The sequence below is a fragment of the Heptranchias perlo genome, chromosome 12, assembly GCF_035084215.1.
Source record: "Heptranchias perlo isolate sHepPer1 chromosome 12, sHepPer1.hap1, whole genome shotgun sequence".
NCBI classification, from domain to species: Eukaryota; Metazoa; Chordata; class Chondrichthyes; order Hexanchiformes; family Hexanchidae; genus Heptranchias; species Heptranchias perlo.
Window position 1 is genome coordinate 26,885,314 of NC_090336.1, and position 14,415 is coordinate 26,899,728.

Sequence of the window (14,415 nt, forward strand, 5' to 3'; positions counted from 1 at the left end):
CTCAACAAACTGATCAAGACCTTCGATCCAGACCTTCAAAGCATCCTACGCACTCTCATCCCACGTACTCCCCGCGTGGGAGACTTCTACTGCCTCCCAAAGATACACAAAGCCAACACACCCGGACGTCCTATCGTATCAGGCAATGGAACCCTGTGTGAGAACCTCTCTGGATACGTCGAGGGCATCCTGAAACCCATTGTACAGGGAACCCCCAGCTTCTGTCGCGACACTACAGACTTCCTACAAAAACTCAGCACCCACGGACCAGTTGAACCAGGAACACTTCTCACCACGATGGACGTCTCGGCACTATACACCAGTATCCCCCACGATGACGGCATCGCTGCAACAGCCTCAGTACTCAACACCAACAACAGCCAATCTCCAGACACCATCCTACAACTCATCCGCTTCATCCTGGATCACAATGTCTTCACCTTCAATAACCAGTTCTTTACCCAAACACACGGAACAGCCATGGGGACCAAATTCGCACCCCAATACGCCAACATTTTCATGCACAAGTTCGAGCACGACTTCTTCACTGCACAGGACCTCCAACCAACACTATACACCAGATACATCGACGACATTTTCTTCCTATGGACCCACGGCGAAGAATCACTGAAGAGACTACACGATAACATCAACAAGTTCCATCCCACCATCAAACTCACCATGGACTACTCCTCAGAATCGGTTTCTTTCTTGGACACACAAATCTCCATCAAAGACGGGCACCTCAGCACCTCACTCTACCGCAAGCCCACGGACAACCTCACGATGCTCCACTTTTCCAGCTTCCACCCCAACCACGTCAAAGAGGCCATCCCCTATGGACAGGCCCTACGAATACACAGGATCTGCTCAGACGAGGAGGAACGCGATGGACACCTACAGACGCTGAAAGACGCCCTCGTAAGAACGGGATATGACGCTCGACTTGTCGATCGACAGTTCCGACGGGCCACAGCGAAGAATCGCATAGACCTCCTCAGAAGACAAACACGGGACGCAACCAACAGAGTACCCTTCGTCGTCCAGTACTTCCCTGGAGCGGAGAAACTACACCATGTTCTCCGCAGCCTTCAACATGTCATCGATGACGACGAACACCTCGCTAAGGCCATCCCCACGCCTCCACTGCTCGCCTTTAAACAGCCACCCAACCTCAAACAGACCATCGTTCGCAGCAAGTTACCCAGTTTTCATGAGAACAGCGTCCACGACACCACACAACCCTGCCACGGCAACCTCTGCAAGACATGCCAGATCATCGACACGGATACCACCATCACACGAGAGGACACCACCCACCAGGTACATGGTTCATACTCCTGTGACTCGGCCAACGTTGTTTACCTCATACGTTGCAGGAAAGGATGCCCCGGAGCATGGTACATTGGCGAGACCATGCAGACGCTGCGACAACGGATGAACGGACACCGCGCAACAATCGCCAAACAGGAGGGTTCCCTCCCAGTCGGGGAACACTTTAGCAGTCAAGGACATTCAGCCACCGATCTTCGGGTAAGCGTTCTCCAAGGCGGCCTTCGAGACACACGACAACGCAAAATCGTCGAGCAGAAGTTGATAGCCAAGTTCCGCACCCATGAGGACGGCCTCAACCGGGATCTTGGGTTCATGTCACGCTACACGTAACCCCACCAGCGAAAAGGGGGAAAAAATTTATATGTTTTTTAAAATTCTCTCTCTCTCTCTGCCATTTTAAGTTTCTTTCTGCTTGCCTGTGTAAAAGACACAATGTATATCGAGTGTACTGGGACGTTCTGTTCTCCGTGACTGGCCTGTTTGAATAACAACGACACCTTTTGATTGGTGTGATGCTGTCCCAACATCGTATAAGATATGCGATTTGAGAACCTTTTCATTCAATCATCTGACGAAGGAGATAATCTCCGAAAGCTTGTGATTTTAAAATAAATTTGTTGGACTATAACCTGGTGTTGTAAGATTCCTTACACTGGTCTAATTAGACAGCAGAGCAGGGGTACTGTGATTGGTGTAAGGCTCGGTGACTCCGATTGGATATAATTTGACTGCCGGCCTTGATTGGTGGAGATCGCAGTACACATTTCATTGGCTGACCTGTCCCGCCGGCTCAGCCTGATTGTTTCTCATTGGCTGCAGCGTGAGCCTCGCTTGCCGCTGTCTCCCGCTGATTGGCCGCCGCTCCGTTTCTGGGCCTGCTGCGATTGGTTTGCCCGCGGTGGTCGCGCGCCCGCCCGGGTTTCGGTGGGACCTCGCTGAGTGAGCTCGTCCATTGGCTCCGCCCCCCCCCCCTCGGCCGGCCGACCCCCCCACCCCCACCCCCACCGAGCCGACCCACTGCCCCGCCCTCCCCTTATACACGGCCGCCCGCTGGCGCCATGGCCGAGTGCGACCCGGACACCAAGAGGCAGAAGATGGCGTCGGTGTTGGAGCAGCTGAAGGAGTTCACGGTGGTGGTGGCCGATACCGGGGACTTCAACGGTAAGAGCTGAGGGGTACAGTCCGGTCCAGTCCGTCTCCATGGCAACCTCGCTGTGTGAGCCGATAAAGAGCGGGCCTTTTAACCTGCTCCTTTACCCCCGATGTGGAGATGCCGGTGATGGACTGGGGTTGACAACTGTAAACAATTTTACAACACCAAGTTATAGTCCAGCAATTTTATTTTAAATTCACAAGCTTTCGGAGGCTTCCTCCTTCCTCAGGTGAACGAAGGACCTTTACCCCCGGCCTGGTTGGTGGGTGAGGCAGCCCCCGGGACTCTGTCTTATGATGCAGAGACTGGGGTGGGGAAATGGGTGAGGGGTTTGAGATTTAATGGTCATAGTGGGAGACGCCATGGGGGCCATCACTTTAATCAGTTAAAGCTTTGTGACTCTGAGCCCTTCAAGTTACTGGGCTTCTTAATGAATTGTAAACAATTTTACAACACCAAGTTATAGTCCAGCAATTTTATTTTAAATTCACAAGCTTTCGGAGATTTTCTCCTTCCTCAGGCAAATGTTTTCTCCTTCCTCAGGTAAATGAGATTTACCTTCTTAATGAAGGTAAATCTCAGCACTTCAGCCTCGGGTGTGCAGACTGTGGGCTTATGAGCCCCGTAAACTCTCTCTCTTCCCACTCCTGCACTGTTACCTCCAGAGTCTCCCAAAGAGCCATCCATAGCCCCCATCCTCTTCCTCATCTACATGCTGCCCCTTGACCGCATGATGTGGGATCAGCCTCCATGTGTACGTGGATGACCCCCCCCCCCCCCCCCCACTTCCAAGCTTTTTCAACCCCTTTGGCTGCCTCTTGTCAGACTGCTTGTCTGACATCCAGTCTTGGATGAGCCACAATTTCCTCTAGTTATACACTGGGAAGACTGATTCTATTCCCCTCCCCAGTAACTGTTTCAGGTCTAACTGTGAGGCTCCCAAGTGTGCACCTAAAACAGATGTCAAAGTTGAAGATGTATTAAAGTAGCTGATGCTTTTAAATCAAAATTGATTGAGTCTCTGTTCAAATGTGTGTATCTTGGTTAGGAACAAGTTCTGGCATTGCACAATATTTTGCTTCCTGATGTTTTGCCAGAGATGAAGGGGAGAAGGAAAGGTGTGGCCTAATTCCAGATAGGAATGTTGTTTTTTTTTAGAATACTCAAGTCAACTTTTATTTCATCATGTAGAGATGATCTGTGCATTGCAACATGCACCCCTTCCAATAAAAAAAACCAGGATGTGGCAAGTGACAATGTGGTGGAGCTGCTGTAAACCACTGTCCTGTATACTCTGCACCAAATTCCACTGCAAGAGCAGGCTTGGCTATAATGCTCCCCATAGTCAAATAAAGGAATACTTGCATTTATTTGGTGTGTTTTACATCCTCTGTGTCCTAAAGTGCTTCACAGAAAATTAATTGTGATCTAATGCCCATTTGTTCACAGCAAGGTCTCACAAATAGAAAATATGTTTTGGTGGTTGCTTGAAGGATAAATATTGGCCAGGACACTGAGCGAACTCTTGCTCTTCTGATCTGTTACATCCACCTAAACAAGCAAATGGGTCTCTGTCTCATCTGAAAGATGGCACTTGTGACAGTGCAGCTTTTCCTTAGAACTGCGCTGAAGTGCCAGGTTAATTCAGCTCAAGTGCTGGAGTGAGGCTTGAATCCATAACCTAATGCAGAGGAGAGTGCTCCCAATTATGCTGTTGAATAGCTGACATTAAGCATGCATTTAAGTGCAGTGCTGCTGATGGAAGTGTACCATGGTGGAAGAGCTCATACCTTGAAGTGAAGAGAGTCAGCTATTACAATGCTAACTTGGCTGAACTATTCAGAATGGCAAATATTCAGCAACAAAAGGAAAGCCTGAGTGTTTGAAAGATTTTGGATAGTACCATGTAAATTTGAATCTAGCAATGCCACCTATCTATTTTTGGACTAGTCTGATTTTGAGTGGGATGTCTGAAATTTTTTAAGACGGTTTGGACCCAAAGTCATTTTCTTCATAACAGTTTCTCTCTTCCCTCCCCATCTCAACCCCTCAATGTGTGTTTCACATGTGGAGATGTTAGTTTTTTGACTAATTATCAGCCAGGCAACTTTTGACTTAAGCTGTAACTTCAACCCCTGTCTCTTATAATGGACTCAGCAAAGAGTCATCCTTAGAAAAAAACTGATTATTTAAAATGACTGCTTCTTGTAGAATACTTGGTATGCATACTTCAGTTGTATTGTATATTGTTTTCTGTGCTGGACTGATGTTTCCTATACTGCAGTGTTTGAATTAATACAGGGTCAGTGGGTGTTGCCTGAATGGTTGGATAAAGTGTCACTGAACAAAAGATAATGTTGCTACAATACCAGCCTGTCTGAACTGAGTGGGGTGACCTATGTGGTCTGTAAAACAGTAACTATTAAAGTCGATCCAGCAAAACTAGTGGAGGCTTTTTTGTTGCTGCTGCTTGTGTATCTGTTCAGAATGAGGATTTGAAAGCACTTTGCAGAAGGAATGTTTGGATGCAAGTTGAATTGAGCTTTGTTGCACCCTTAAAGGCTGTACTATGATGCAATACAACCATTTCATTTTATTCAATCTCTTTTTGTACCAGTACAGTGAATTGTAACTGACAAACACTGCTGCCTCATTAAAACTGCTCTGCTGTATGATGTGGGTGGTTTATACTCAATGTGTCACCTGTAAAGCTGGATAACACAAGAACAACTTGTACATTTCTAAAATTGGTCTGAATCAATGAATTCTATATTGAAATTGAATATTTAGTTAAATTGCTGTAATCACCTAGTAAATGATATTAAAATGGTTGACTGTATAGGACTTTGAGAAACAAACTGTATCCTACTTATGGCATTTGCCCACTTGTAGAATATAACTCTACACCATTACCCCATCTCACTGACTTGAATTGTGTAGAATTCTGTGTAAAATGGTTAGATTGTCACCTTTTTGTTTACACAATGCTCCTCACACTTGTGAGGCATCCCTCTCCTTTGCATAAGTATTCTATTACTATTTCCACCTACCAAAGTAAATAGAATTAAAATGAAACTAATGCTCTAGCAAAAATACAAAATGCTGGAAACACTTAGCAGGTCAGTCAGCATCTGCCTTTTTTTTTCTGCTCAGTGATTTATGGGCTGAAATGCTGAAGACTTGCACTTACTGTCAAGGATCACTTGGGCAAGGTATCAGAGATTGCCCAGTGCTCCTGGATCAGATTTTAGTCCGGGGTGGGTGGGGTTGTTCCAAGTATAAACTGTCTTTGTCGGGCTAGTTTTAAGATCCAACTTTCTCAATGTGGAGCAACTGTGAAAAATACAGTATCTTTGTACATCTGGCATCTTTAAATTTAACAAAGTGTTGTGTTTCCAGCATCTTTAAGGGATTGGTACCTGCCCCGTGATGAGAAATGAGTACTGCGGTGCCTGCAAACCACCTTAAATTCTCTGTCTTATTTGTAAAAACAAAAATCTAAAAAAACCTTTGATATTTTCTTAAAATGTTGGGTTATTTTGAACAGGAAAATTTAAATAGCACTTTTTTTAAGAATGAGTACTAGTTCTTGACTGGCTCAGATGAATTTATGCAGTTCAGGTTGCAGAAAATAAATTGTGCGCAGATTGGTACCCAAGCATAAAGAGAACATTTAAAGTGTATCTGTGTAGTTTATATACACTTGTGTCTAACTTGCTGTAATTTGAACCACTTCTGCATTCCATGAAAAACTGGACCTCGCCTTGTTGTTCAACATCTAGGCAGGGCACAAACTGCTTAGTCACTTTGACTTTGCAGGAAGCAATGATTGCAGAGTTATTAAAAGTACGTCGTAAGTAGGGCTTTTGTTACAATATTATCTAGATACTTGTGCTGTGCTATGGGCAAATAGCTGAAATAAGTGTGCACTTAATTTTAAAAAAGCTTTTTTTCTCCCCCATAAAATTGAATGTATCTATCTCTCTCTCGTCTGTGCTTTCCTGGAGACAATTTGTGCCTTGTTTAGTGTTGATTTTCTTTTTCCTTTTTTTCATATAGCATAATACTTATAACCAATGGTTGAATATGTTGCTTTTCATATACAGCCATTGATGCATACAAACCCCAGGATGCCACCACCAACCCTTCACTCATACTTGCTGCTGCTCAGATGCCAGCCTACGCAAAACTATTGGATGATGCCATTGAATACGGAAAGAGCCATGGCGGGTAAGAAATCTTTAAGCTCAAACCTTAGCGGTAATGTCAGCTTGGACCTTTTTTTATAAAAGTTGTGATCCAAACATGGGAAGAAGCCAAATAGTAGGCACCTCCTGCTCATATTAGATCCACAGTAAACTTCCAAAATATTGTATGCTTGTAGGAAAACCTTTTTTTGTCTTTTGGAATCAAAAACTTACGGTGGTGCACATGATGGTTTTGACATAGGTTACCCTTAAAAGCAGCGATAGGTGTAGGGAAGCTCCAACAATTTTCCAGCTTAGTGACTTTGAAGCAAACATTAATATTGTAGTAATAAAACTACTTGGACGTCAAGAATATTTCCTGTTATTACCCATATCTCTAAAGTAAACCTTTCAATGATGGAGGACATAGATGCTTTCACTTCCACCTGCTTTTATGGGGCCCGTTTAAAATTCTGTCTTTTAGTTGTACTCCCAATTTGTAAAAAAAAATTATCTAAAATTCCCCTTTTGAAGTAATTTTTGAGTTAATCATGGTACAGAAGTGTGAAGATGTTTATGTTCATACGCAGCCAGTGATACTAATAGAAGAATTATCTTCTCAGTGGTATTGGTTGTCTGATTTGAGCTTGGACAAGCTAACTTATGATCCCTGTGGAGCTCCTAGAGGATTAATAATCAGAATTGTGGTTGTCTAACTTGGAAACTACCTGAAGGTTTTAAAGATGGGTAAAATCAAACAGTGCCTTAATGGAAATAGAATATTTCTAGGATTTGAAATAGACTCCTATTTCCAGTCAAATTATAACTGCAAGTGTTCTGACATGGCCCTGGCTACCGATGCATGAATAATTAATTTGAAATGGGTTCATTATGTGGTAAGCTTCTTCATAGTAAGACCAGTTGTGTTTACCATGTACTGAACGGGATTCTCTTTAGATATTAATGCATCGGCAGCCAGGGCTCTGCTTAAAGATACACAAGATTACTCTAGTTGCCCTTAAACTTGACAAACCCATCTGCAATTCATGACATTATTCAAATGAACATTCTAATCCAATTTGTAGTGGTTAACCTGGCACTAAATGCTGCTCAAAAGGGTGTATTGACTATTGTCACATTCTCATAACAGTAAACCCGTTTCATTTATTGCTGTTCTGTTTCTTCCTTTGCATTTTCTTTGACAAAACTGGTGTATCAGATTGGAAGAAATCTTTCTAGCAATGTTTTAAAATAAATTTGAAATTCTCTAGTTTTTAAAGGCAGTAATTGATAAAAGCGGAATAGGATGGGTTACTAAGCTTGCTGTGAGTAGCTAGAATTATTTCTATATCACGTTTTATACTCTGAAATGGCATTAATTCTATATGGAGAAGCTGAATTGCACTTGGAATTATCTGGTTTGTCTTCAGTGAGATCTAGCCAAGTTGGTGGTTTAACAGAATGGTGTTGCCTTGCATGATTAAGGGCCTACGCTAGACTCGCTTACCTTTCTTACAGATACTGACAGCTGTGTACCTCCAGCATTTTAGTTTTATTTTAAAAATGCCCTTTATAATTAATGTTGAATCCATTCCCCTGCAATCAAGGCTGATCGACTCACTGGTAAATACTCCGTGTTTGGGAGTGTTACTCTATAGAAAAGGCTACGCACTTTGTTCTGGGGTTGCCCCTGAATCCCAACTGCCCCTTTCTGAGGCAAGGGTGTGCTGCCAGGGTTTTTTTTTTGTGCCTCCCTTTTGCTGGTCCCCTGTGTAACAATCAATGCAATTGTTTTAGCACAGTGTATTTTTATATCATGTTGGTGCATGGGCTGATAGTGACACTCCTTCTGTTTATATTTTTTTAAAAAAGGAAATTATATAAAGTCTTTAGATTGCAAATTACAAAGTTCTGTTGTCCTCTGATAAGTTGAGTTTAGTATCTACAATCCAGTGTCTAAAATAGCAGTATACTTGCTGATGATTTAATATGTAAATGAATCTGTTCCAGATCTGAGGCAGAACAAATGTCCAATGTCATGGACAAGCTGTTCATCAACTTTGGGGTGGAAATTTTGAAGAAAATTCCAGGCAGAGTTTCTACTGAAGTTGATGCAAGGTAAAAGCAGTTAATACACAAGAACTGAGGCATATGATGACACAATTGATTATACCAGATTTTTAAAGCATATCTGGCCCAATAGAATTTGGTTGCCCAATATGCTTTTGCCCAACATGCTTTAAATACAATCCACTCTAAGTATTTGTACAATGTATTAAAACTTTTGTACCATCTTGAAGTCACTTGCTGACTTCTTGACCATAATGCTTCTCTCTTTTTGTGTTGTCTGTAAATTGATAGTGATCCCTCTGCCCAAGTGCAGATCATTATGTTGTAGGGCAATGGTTCCGACAATGACCCTTGGAAGGACACCGCTATTCACATCCCTGTAGTCTGAAAATCATCAATTAGATTTTTTTTTTTTGCAATTGAATCCACTTAAGAAATTTAGAGAGAACAGAGGTTCAGACCTGTACTCTTTTTATGTAAGGGGGCATAAGGAGCAGATTAAAGGGGAACAATTTTTGAAGAGTTGAATGCGGTGCCTGACTGATGATGTTGGGCAGCAGTCACCATTATGCTTTATTGAAATCCTAGTGACAACCATGCAAAAAAAAATTAATTTACAGTTTGAGGTCTATATCTGACACTAGTTGCATTTGTAGACTTTGCTTGTAACTAGTAATGCTTTCACAACAACTTTAATGTATATTAGAGTAAATGTCTTGGGGGCTATGAGACCAATGAAATGGGGAAAGGGGCAGAAAATAGAATCATGTTTGTGACTGATTAACTGGAAGCTATGTGCCTGCTGCTCACTCGTCTTGATCTATGCTAGGTTGTCATTTGACAAAGATACTATGGTCAAGAAGGCCCAACGCCTAATTCAGTTGTATAAGGAGGCAGGGATCAGCAAGGAACGTGTTCTCATCAAACTTGCTTCCACGTGGGAAGGAATCCAGGCTGGGAAGTAAGTGCTATTTTGTACCTGCATGAATGACTTAAAGTGTAAGATAGGACCTTACGAATTGAGTGGGTGTGAATATTGTACCTTTTAATCTGAGCTTTTCTGAGAGGCTGACCAAATCCATTTTATAATCCCAGTACCTGTGGAAACAGTGAAGATTCTGTTCCTTACCCTTAGTGCCTGATGTCAGCTTAAAGTTTACTAAGCCTTTGTTAGCTGAATTATAAAGAACCATTTGGGAATTATTGTGCATGCATTTGGCCTGATTTCATGTGAGAACTTAAGCCACGAGAAATTAAGTGGTGATATTGCAACAATTCTACAGCTCATCTAAAGCTTGTGCACCTGCTAAAACTTCATGTCTGTCTACATAGTCCAAACATCTGAACAGATTAGCAGTTTGAATGCTGTATTTTGTGTTTTGACTGTCATGCTAAGAATATGCTTTGAATAAAAACTAACTACTTCTGATGTGAACCACTTTTTCTTCCCTTTCCTCCCGATCTTGGTGTACACATAATCCTTGAGCTACTGTGATCAGTTTACTGTTCCAACTGGGCATAGTTTAACCTGAATAACTGTCTGTTCTAGGATCCTTGAAGAACAGTGTGGCATTCACTGCAACATGACTCTGCTTTTCTCATTTGCTCAGGCGGTTGCCTGTGCAGAGGCTGGGGCAACACTAATTTCCCCATTTGTGGGTCGTATTCTGGACTGGCACGTGGCCAACACAGATAAGAAAAGCTACGAACCATCGGCGGACCCAGGTACATTCATCTAACCATTCAGTTCCATATTAAGCCAAAGACCAATAGCAAACATTAACTGATTGTTTGAATTTGTATAGCTGTGTCCTTTTTTTTGACTGGAAACTGTATTGAAATTGCCCGAACTCCTTTTATTTGGGAGGACTTTCCAGCTGACCTTGATGACTATTTTGTCTGTAACATCCTCCATTTACTATAAAACTAAGAATTGGTGTCCCATGGTAAAAGCCCTGCTGTTGCTGCTTGAAATATTGGTACAGAATTTGAGTCATCCTTCAGTGAATAACTTTGTCGCAAGTGCTTGGCTATCATTCAGTTGTGCTGAAACATTGGGATTATTGTGTACTATGGCGCATTACATATCCCATAAACCACATTTTCCTTGCATAAGTTATGCTTTGACTCTGCCCTTTTACACCACACAAAGTACCACATGCACCAACATGGGGCTGATTGCGAATGAAGTGTTTTGAAACCTTACATTTTCTTTAGGGTTCTTGCCATCGCTTACTAGGAAATGATGACTGCTGATAAACTGGTATCTAGCTGTTTACCTGAATTGTAACACAGGCAGTTCTGTGTAATGGCCAAATGAAACATCCCATCATTTGCTTGTTTAACTAATCTCCAAACTATCGAACCTGACCAGTCACACTGCTCCATTCTTTTTTTCTCTCCTTTTTTAGTTTTATCCTTTTGCTTTTTGCAAACCTTTGTGGGATCTCTTTCTTTCAAATCGCCCATTGACTCTCTTTTTTTAAATATTGGGTGAGCCGGTAAATGAACTGGTTTATGAGATTGTTGGAATGTAGTAACAGACCATTTTCTGCCCGCCTGCCCCCCCCCCCCCATTTAATTTTGATTGCATCTATATCCATACTCTAGGGATTTCTTATTCTTTGCACTTAATAACTGCTGATTTACAAACTATTGTAACGTTAGTTATGAACCTGATTTTGCTGTAGGTGTACAGAGTGTAACGAAGATCTACAACTATTACAAGAAGTTTGGGTACAAAACTATTGTCATGGGGGCGTCATTCCGTAACACTGGAGAAATCAAGGCATTGGCTGGCTGTGACTATCTCACAATCTCTCCAAAACTGCTGGAAGAACTTAGCAAAGATACTGAGAAGCTAACCCCTGCTTTGAGTACTAAAGGAGGTAAGTTGTCTTTCAACTGAATTATCAAACCAACAGGGCAATCTAGCTGTAGTTAATAATGACAGTGTAGACTTGAGGGTGTAATGCATATGTCAAGCAGCAACCCGCTCAACTTGAGCAACTGTGAGTGAGATCTCTGGTTGCCAATGTTTGTGAATCTAACGTAGACTAAATGTATTGAGAGGAAAGCTTTTTCTACTTTTAAACATAGATTGAGCACCTGTGGAAACATAGTCTGAGTATGCAGTATACAGCCTATAGAACTAGAAGAGTACAAATATGCACAACTTCACTGTACCCTCTTGTAACTGGCATAAGAAAATGTATAACGACCACTATGTAAACCAATAAACGATCTTAAAGTCAAGATCTTTTCCAGTTGGATGTGTAACAGTTGGCTTCATGAAAAGTTTTGAACAAAAAGTGGATTAATACCTTGAACAATATTATCACATACTTTTGTCTGAAGCTCCTGAGAGTGAAAGGCCATTTGCTTAGATGTAGCTGTACAGTGCTACTCATAGTTTGACATTCTTAAGAGGTACATAGCTGTGATTAATAAAATAACTACTGAATTCTCAATACATGAATCAATATATGGCTGTTGAAGCATCTATACCTCCTGATTAAGGATGCATAGCTGGTAGTGTGCCCTACTTTGATGATCTTCACAACTGAACTCTTAACAGTTTAATAAAAGCAGATGTTGGAAATCTGAAATAAAAACAGAGAATGCTAGAAAACACTCAGCAGATCAAGCAACGTCTGGAGAGAGAAACAGAGTTAATGTTTCAGGTCGATGACCTTTCATCAGAACAGTATAAACTGATTAACAAATCTAAGTTCAGTTTCTGCTGCAAGATCAGTTGTCTGAAATAGAGCTGCTTTTGTGACCTGTTGACTTTTGAAGTAGAATGTTCCTTAGCTGAGTCCTCCATCTCTATTTCTACCTGAATTTTTTTTTTGGATCCTATTTCAAATGAAAACCTGTGTTCTAAAGTTCCTGTGTGTCAACGTAGTGTTTGAATTTCCATCTTTTCTCCCTTTTATTTTGATTGATCTAATGGATCACCCATGGCATTGTACAAAGGGAGTCAAGACCAAGTTTAGTTTTCAGGTGAAGTGGGATCAGAGGGCTAGGGATAATTCTGGTCCAGGGTGTGGATCACAATTTATGCCAAGTTTATGGCGGGAGGGCACTGATCTTTGAAGAAAACTGGTTCCAAATCAGTTTAGTTGTTCCCATCTTCAAAATGGATGGTGAGAGCCTCTGCAGAAAGAAAAAAAGCCAAGTATTGGGAGGGCAAAATTGAAAGTAAAGACAAGTGCAGTTTTAATTAATATTTTTAATCCGTGTCTTGTAGTTTAAGCTTATAGGAATTAAGCTCTACTTGATGTTTTAAAGTTTTTTTTGTTATCTTTCTTAACCTTGCAAAGTCATGTAGCCAAGGAGATCAATTTCCCTGTACCAGCTGGCTGTCTAAAGGTTGAAATTTCTGGTTGCACAAACAGTTTGTTATGGTTTAGGTTATGCAATTAACTTTTGTCAATACAAATAACTTACAAACATCCTAAAGGTTGTCCTCTACTTGTGTATAGCCCAAGCACTTAACCTACAAAAAGTTGAAATGAATGAACAGACATTCCGTTGGCGTCACAATGAGGACCAGATGGCTGTAGAAAAATTGTCTGATGGGATCCGCAAGTTTGCAGCTGATGCTGTTAAGCTAGAAAACATGTTAAAGGTATGTATGTTTGAAAGCCTGTGACATCCCAAGTAAGGTGCTGGTTTTGTATGTCAATTTGACAGAAGAGTTCAGGTGCTTACCCCCACCCCCCACTTGGAAGCTGTCTCCTGTAGTTGTTGTGTATGTGGGTGACTGTGACGGAAAGCAAATTATCTTGCCTTTTTAGATCAAGAAAGCATACAAGGATAAAGGAAACTAGTTACAACACGTCTGGGGAAATGTAAACTTTTTAAACCAGTTTTGCAAAATGCGTATCTTCTGGGAAAACTAAATAGCATTGCCCTTTAACCTTTTACCTGAGGCACTGCCTGGTGACCAATCAAAAAGGTTACATGTTTTTTTCATTGTTGGCTTGTCTAATTCAAGATGAGCTGCTTTGCAATGCAATCGCTTACAATTAACTGTTACTGCAGTTTAGATTGGAATGTGTATGATTTTAAACACTAGTTAAGAGTACCGTAAAATGGTACATGGGATGAACAAAGACTCAAATAAACTGGTAGGAATTAACTAGTTTCTACAGCTTGTACCCTAATGGTTTTCAGAGTTCTAGAAGGATGAAATGAGCAGTTGCTCTTGTACAAAGGGTTGGCATGTATGCTCAAAACTGCTTTAATAAGAGTGTTGTAGCTAACTCTTCTGTATGCCTTGACCTATCTTCATTTTTTCTTTTGCAGGAGCGGCTTTTTGGTACCAAGAATGGATGCTAAGAGCTGCTTAACTTCCATAATTTGAATCAGGTGATTTGATAGCTGAATGTTTGTTTTATTTTCACCTTGACCAACTGTGTAAAAGGACCACCATATTTTGCTTCATTGGTGTATTCATTATTGAGCAGTGCTTAATGCTGGCTTGTGCAATTTGGTGCAACCGTTTCTAATAAATGCATAAACCTACTAACGTGTTGTTTGCTGTGAAATTTCTATTCTTTCCCAGTCAGTAGTTCTTTTTGGCACTTTGCTCCCACTCTGCTACACTTTATGCATACTAAACATTGTGTGGGACCAAGGAACCGAAAGAAGTACCGGCACAGG

At 41.6% G+C, this 14,415-nt stretch overlaps 1 protein-coding gene across 1 annotated transcript; it reads left to right on the forward strand.

Moving 5' to 3' along the window:
- The first annotated feature begins 2,214 nt into the window (after positions 1-2,214).
- taldo1 (transaldolase 1) lies at positions 2,215-14,277 on the forward strand. The gene is made up of 8 exons (XM_067993820.1): positions 2,215-2,496; positions 6,595-6,718; positions 8,686-8,793; positions 9,575-9,706; positions 10,295-10,470; positions 11,436-11,633; positions 13,233-13,378; positions 14,059-14,277. Exons 1-8 carry the CDS (start codon positions 2,394-2,396, stop codon positions 14,089-14,091), a joined length of 1,020 nt encoding a protein of 339 aa, XP_067849921.1. The 5' UTR covers positions 2,215-2,393; the 3' UTR covers positions 14,092-14,277.
- Positions 14,278-14,415: the final 138 nt, after the last annotated feature.